We start from the raw sequence: 6,835 nt of genomic DNA on the forward strand, positions 1-6,835 counted from the left end.
CACAAGACAGATGATGCACTTTGGACCTGGTTAACATAAGAGATTGGATAACAGGCTGCCTTGGGAAAAACAAATGGAACTTTGAAAATTAGACCTGGATTGCAGGAAGATTCAATCAAACGGGTTTAACGGAAAAAGAAAATCCCATTAAGCTCTGCAAGGAGGAGATGTTGTTATATGCATATGTTTGTGTATGTGATTTTAACCTCATCATTGTAGGACACATTACTAGTCTCCCTGAAATAGTATATAAGGGTTTGAATCCCACAATAAAATGGGATTCTGATCACTGAATCAGTCTTCCCTGTCGCTCCATCACCGGCCCTGTCCCGCCTGGCAGCCTCTGCTTCTGATCGGCTTCTGCCCTTCCCTGGCTCCAGCCCAGCCCGTCCCGTCTGGAGCTGGCTGTTCACCCCCTCTGCCCCGGGCACTGCCCACGCCCGTGGCCAGCAGAGCCCCCTCTGCTTCTGCCAATCGTTCCAGCCATTAACCCAGGACATTCCAGTCCCTCACAGCTCTGCTCCCCAAAAGCCCAGAGGGATGGGTGCTGCCTCTAAACGACTCCATCCCACTGAAAATGGCTCAACTCCACCTCCAAACAACTCAATCCCACCTCAAAACTTTGGGGTATCTCCTGAGCCCAAATTACTCCCACTTGTGGAATGCTCCTTGTCCACAAACTTCACCCAGCTGTTGCCATTGGGGAAGTGACAGTAGGCTTTTCCCCCAAAATGGAACACACCTGTGTGGGAAAGGAGACAGGTGAGGGGGTGCCTCCCCTCAGCCCCAACAGACCCCATCACCCTACAGCAGGTTGGGGACTCAAGGGACCCCCCCTCCCACCCCCATTCCCACAGCCCCTACAGCACTGGCTGTTGGCTGGGGTCACCCCCACTGTCAGCCCCCCCGGGAGAGATGGAGGAAGTTGGGGGCCCCCCCCCTGCACGGTTCTGCTTACACCCCCTCCCCCCACCACAGAACCCCAGGATCAGCTCCAGAGATCCTGTCATGGGGACAGGAAGGGACTCCCAGGGGACCCCTTTGCCGCTGTCCTCCCTCCTCCTACCCCCCTCCCAAACACCTCTCCCATCTTTCCTGTGCTGCTCCCCCTCTCACCCAAGAGCTCCTCACCCGGAGCCAGGGTGGGCTCCCAGTACCCAGTGTGGGGTGACACGCAGGGGACTCACAGGCGTCCCCATTCCTGATCCATCTCGGGGCTGATTCTGCCCCCTCCCATCACAGTACCCCTGTGGGTTCCCCCAAAATTCCTCCACACACAGCTCCCCCATAAATGGGATCAGGGTGAACTGGGAAGTTTTATTGGGAACACTGGGAGCAGCTGGGCAGGGGCAGAGCGACAGTGGGGCCGGGGGGACACGGGACCCCCCAAAATCAGCGGAGCGGGGACGGAGCGGGGGGTCCCGGCTGGGCCCGAGCCTACGGGGAGGGGCTGCGGCCGCCGCCGGCTCAGGAGCTCTGTGGGCAGAGAAAAGGGGGTGACACCGGGCTGGGGCGCCCCGGGGGGAAGCACCCACACTCCGGGGGAGGGGGGACACGACCCTCAGGACCTGCCCTCACCTTCCTGCACAGGGAGAAGCCGAGCCCCAGCACCAGGAAGACGAAGCCCAAGACGAAGCCTCCGATGCCCATCAGCATCTTGCTGCGGGCGGTGTTCGGCGGCATCTCTGGGGGGTCCGCAGGGCTCAGCACCCCCAAAACCTCTCACAGACACCCCAAGCCCCTCCAAGCACCCTCATACCCCTCCAGCCCACCCAAGACCACAAGACCTCTTTCCTATCCCCATCCAACCTCCCTAGTACCACCCAAGTCCCCTCCCAATCCCTCCAGAACCCCAAACCCCCTCCCAGTTGACACCCATCTTCCAATGATCCCCCAAACCTTTTCCCAGTCCCACCAGCACTCACCAACATCATTGCCAGTAGATTGAAGCACACTCAACTCTCATCCCAGCCCCGTATTTACATCCCCAACCTGCTTCCAGCCCCTCCAGCTCCATCAGACTCCCTTACAGTTACATCAAGCACCACCAGGATGTTCCCTTTCAGAAGCCACCAGGAAACCCTTAACTGCATCCCAGGCTTCCCAGCATCCTCCAAAACTCTTCTCCGCTCTCCTAGGCCATCCAAACCCTTCTCCCAGATACCCTTTGCCTCCCCCAAACTCCCTCCCAATTAATCCCAGCTACCACCAACTCCGCTCTCAGCCCCCCCAGTGCCTCCCCCGCTGCGGGGGCCGGGCCGTACCCCAGTGCCGCCTCAGGGGCTGCTCCAGGCTGACGTGCTCCACCTGGCAGCTGTAGCTGAGCCCGCGCTGGGGCGGCGTTTCCAGCAGCACCAGCAGCTGGTAGGTCCAGTCCCCGTTGGGGACCACGTCGGTGGCCACCACGTGCTCCGAGAGCTCCTGCTGGCCCTGGAACCACCTCACCTGGATGGCAGCAGGGTAGAAATCCATCACGGAGCAGAGCAGGCGGCCGGGGCCGGGCTGGGAGCTCGAGGGGGGCACCAGCGAGATGGACACGCTGGGGGGCACTGGGAGAGTGTGGAGAGACACTGGGATAAAATGCGGGTAAAATGGGAGACACGGGGAAGGACTCGGGTAACACTAAGAGGGTCTGGGAGGGGGTTGGAGAATCCTGGGGAGGGCACTGGGAGAGAGGATGGAAGTCTGAGAGTGGACCGAGAAGGACTGAGAATGGAATGGGAATGAACTGAGAAGGACTGGGAATGAAGTGCCTGGCACTGGGGGGGATTTCTGTGGCACTGGGATGAACTGGGAATGGCGTGCGGGGCGCTGGGAGGCCGAGTCCAGCGCGGGGCACTGGGGGCTGCGGGTCTGCCTGGCAACTGATAAGTCATCAGAGAGCCGCGCTCTGATTGGCTGGAGCAGCTCCACGGGCCGTCGAGATGGACACGCGGGGGGCGCTGGGAGAGTCTGGAATGGACTGGGAATAGACTGGGATGGACTGGGAGAGATAGGGAGAGCTCCGGGACACTGCGGGGTGGGCAAGAGCCCACGGGAATGGGCACAGGAAGGGCTGACATGTCTGGGGTTATTCCCAGGGAGGTTTGAGGGGCTCCAGGGTCATTGGCAGGGCAGGTCCGAAGGGACACGCTCTGCCCCACGCTCACCTCTGCGCTCCACGAGGAACGGGGTTGACAACTCGTAGTTGTGTCGGCAGTGCCTGTCCACCGCATCCCGTCGGTGCTCCATCCATTCCGGGTCGCTGTTCCAGTACCTGGCAACCTCCTCGCCATATGGTGTGTCCCCCACAAAGTGCCCCACGTCGCTGTCGAAGTGCACGTACTGCTGCCGGTTGTAGATGAACCTCTTCACGAACCTCACCCGCTCGGTGCCGTTAATGAAGTGACACTCGGACTTAACCATCTCCTGGAACACCCCTATGTGTGCAGGACACAGGTCAGAGGGTGCCCCTCCAGCAGCCCCCAGCACCCCACAGCAAACCAAGATCTCAGAGTCAACCCCGGATCCACACTCTGCACCCCGTGTGCCCCACGTGCCACCCCTTGTAGGCCCTTTGTTCCCGCGGCCCCTCTTCCTCTTTCCCACTCTTCTCCGTATTTTCCTCCCCCTTTTTCATAACTCCTCGGTCGCCAGCAAGACTCCCCACATCAATTTGAGGGTCCCACCTCCCCCTTTTACCTCCACTCCCCACCGTTCCCACCTTCCCTTCCCTTCCCGCCCCCCGCTTACCTGAGAGTTCCGCGCCCGCAGCCGGGGGGGCTCCCAGCACCACCAGTGCCACCAGCAGGGCCCCAGCTGCGGCCCGTCGCCCCATGGCCAGGGCCGGGCAAGCTCTGGCACCTTCCCCCTGCCCAAATTCCCCTCGCGGTGGAGTCTGGGGGCGAGGCGGAGCCAGGTGAGGAGCTCTGGGCGCTGTGGGACCGCCCGGCGACCGGGGAGTCGTCAGCGCGGCGCGCTCTGATTAGCTCTCTGAATGGCTGAGGAGAGGCCCTGGAGCTGGAAGAAAAATCGGGAGAGATCCCGCTCAGAGAACCGGCACGGGCGCAACAGACCCAGCTTGGGCGCAGGGAGTAAATTTATTATCAACCAAATCACAGCAGGACAAGGAGAAGAGAAAGAAATCTCTCCAACACCTTCTCCCCACCCAATGGGGATCGCCAGGGCCACGGATCACCAGGGCTCTGCACAGCGGCGGTCACTGGGGATCCCGCACTTGGGGCACTCGCAGGGACTCTCCCTGGTGTGGATGCACTGGCGGGTGACGAGCTTGGAGCTCGGCCTGAAGCCGTTCCCACACTCCCCACACTCACAGCGCCATTGCCCGGTGTGGATCTGGTTGACCTTGATGAGGTGGAAGGTTTTACTGGAAGCTCTGCCCGAATTCCAAGAACCTGTAGGGCCATTCCCTGAGGTGAATCCTATGATGGGTAACCAGGTCAGACTTCCATATAAAGCTCTTCCCACATCCCAAGCCCCAGCAGGGATGTTCCTTGCTTTGGCTCTCCTGGTACCGGATCAGGTGGGAGCTCTGGCTGAAGCTCATTCCACATTCCAAGCACTTGTAGGTGTCTCAGCTTGAGAGATAATTTAAAAGGGGACACTCTGGGGTGAGTGTTGTCCCCTCTACAGGGTTCCAATAATCTCTTTCCACCAACAGGAAATGAAGGTTAACAGAGGAAACTGAAAAAAACTCCAACAGTTTATTAACAAACAGAATGCCCACAAGGCAAGAATATTAATTTTTAAAAGTAAACAACTGCTAGTATTAAATTGTCGGACCTTACTTGCCGCACACACAGTGGGACAAAAGACCCAAAATGCCAGAGAAATCCCCGCTCGCGACACGGGCTACAGGCGGCACCGGCTTCTCCCGCAGGGAAAAGCCAACCAGGGGCTGTCCCACGGCGATGCGAGCCCGGCGCGAGCCCGGCCTTGAGCTCCTCCCCAGCCGCGCTCCGCGGGCGCGGTCCCGGCGGTTGAAGCTGCGGCGCCGCAGCCTCGGGCTGTTTTCTCTTCCGGCCCGGCCCGGCCCGGCTCGCAGCGGCTTCGGGCGGCAGCGGCGCCGCTCCGCTCCCGCCCGCGCGGGGCCCCGGCTCCGGCACAGCCGCTGCTCAGCGCGCCCCGGGCTTTCCGAGGCTCGCGCTGCAGCCTCTCCCGACCGAGGAAAGGGAAAATCCTTTGTTTGCCTGGCCCAAAAAACTTTTCAGCCACGCAGAAAACCACGGGGTGCAGAGAGAGCCGCGGAAAAGCCGCGCAGCGAGACGCCAGCGCAGCTGTTGGGGGTTGTTTTTTTTCTTTCCTTTCTTTATTACTTGTGGAATTTTTTCCCATTGAGTTGCTAAGAAGCACTAATGGCCGTGTGCTTAAGATAGTGGGGAGTGGGGAACGACAGAGCTACATGCAGGAAAAATGACTGGGTAGCTGGGGACGCTCTCTCTCTCCTGGGCTTCGGAGGAGGACAGTCACACCTGCCGCTTGTGGAAAGGAATTCGCTGCCACCACCACAACCCAGCGGAGAACCTTTCTTCTGCTGCTGGGCCCCACATCCCCCTGCCCTGGCAGGACATCCCGCAGGTTCCAGCTATTGCCGTCTGGTTCATGGGATGCATTTCAAAGTGACAAACGCTTTACTTTATATCTAAACAAATATCTTTATCATCACTTATATTGCCTTCACATATACACACCAGTTGGCCCCTCATTGAGCAAGGTTCTAAGTTAATAGTTCACCACCTTCCTTCAACCTTTTGTGCCCACATTCTGTGTTCAAAAGGACATAGCATGGTGCCCTGGTAATTTAGCCCTAAAGGAACAATCGGATATATCAAGCTCACTGGTGCATCATATATGGTTAAAACAAAAGCTGTTACCATATTTGTCATGGGATCATAAGTAAAACTAACTAAAACCCACCAGAACTGAAGTTCCTTTTTCTAAACCTGAGGCATTATCCCAAACAACTTTACAAATTTTGGCAAGGAATATGCCTTCTCCCTGTCCCTAATGACTGAGGCCACCACTGATTGCATCCACAATTGTGCCTGTGTACACCCAAGAGTCAAAGAAATGTTCTCGCTAGGTGTGCCTAAGGTATTAATTATCAATTGATTATCTCGTTCTTCCACATTTTCCCATTCTGGTAATATGTTGGAAAACTTCCACTGGCTGGTACCTAATGCCAGCAAGGAGGATTGTAAGAGTTGTTGTAATTTAACCATATCACTGCCAAGTGCTATCAGTTTGTACATTAGTACTTCTGAGTTCATTGTATTTAGAACTCCTAGTCCTGTTCCAAATAATCCAGTAACGTCTTTCTTCTGTCTGGGCATATAAGGCTTATTCTGCAGCCAGGTAGTCCAGTCCATAAAAGAGGTCCTTAAAAATGGAGCACACTCAGGCCGAATGGCAGAGGCATTCACCTGCATTGCCACCTCTACCTGTTTCAATGACCACTTTGGATTAATTCGCAATTTTTGAATTCCAGTCTTCTTAACAGCATATGTTCCAATTTTGGTAATTATGGGAAAACCATGGGTTCTAAAGTGATTTGATTAGCCATGGTTTCTCTCAGTGTTGGCACTGGTTGAGTTATTTTAACCTTATCCATTTGGGAAACAGTACAAAATTGAGTTAAATTATAATCAATCTTAAAATCCTTGATTGCACAACCTTCTATTTTGAATCTAAACTCTGGACAATTGGCTAAGCCTTTGTCACAGCATTCAGGAACAATCAGAATAAGTTTCATGGGTTTTTGATAAAATTTATGAAACCCATCCTGGACAAACACATATTCACATCCCCAAATATCTTTCCCTTCCCACACGGTCAC

The 6,835-nt window shown here is 56.3% G+C and overlaps 1 protein-coding gene across 1 annotated transcript; it reads right to left on the reverse strand.

Moving 5' to 3' along the window:
- Positions 1–1,289: 1,289 nt before the first annotated feature.
- On the reverse strand, positions 1,290–3,882 carry LOC102064778 (class II histocompatibility antigen, B-L beta chain-like). Its single transcript, XM_074530061.1, has 4 exons — positions 3,733–3,882; positions 3,150–3,419; positions 2,265–2,549; positions 1,290–1,685 (listed from the first exon to the last, which is right to left on the reverse strand). Exons 1-4 carry the CDS (start codon positions 3,815–3,817, stop codon positions 1,468–1,470), a joined length of 858 nt encoding a protein of 285 aa, XP_074386162.1. The 5' UTR covers positions 3,818–3,882; the 3' UTR covers positions 1,290–1,467.
- Positions 3,883–6,835: the final 2,953 nt, after the last annotated feature.

Source organism: Zonotrichia albicollis, chromosome 31 (genome assembly GCF_047830755.1).
Source record: "Zonotrichia albicollis isolate bZonAlb1 chromosome 31, bZonAlb1.hap1, whole genome shotgun sequence".
Taxonomy (NCBI): Eukaryota; Metazoa; Chordata; class Aves; order Passeriformes; family Passerellidae; genus Zonotrichia; species Zonotrichia albicollis.

Bases quoted from the DNA above. Each gene is read 5' to 3' on its own strand.
- LOC102064778 (XM_074530061.1), bottom strand. From the start codon at position 3,817: ATGGGGCGACGGGCCGCAGCTGGGGCCCTGCTGGTGGCACTGGTGGTG. The intron at 2,550-3,149 runs GTGAGCGTGGGG...ACACTCTCCCAG, and splicing joins GTTCCTCGTGGAGCGCAGAG to TGCCCCCCAGCGTGTCCATC. The intron at 1,686-2,264 runs GTACGGCCCGGC...CGGACCCCCCAG, and splicing joins GCCCCTGAGGCGGCACTGGG to AGATGCCGCCGAACACCGCC.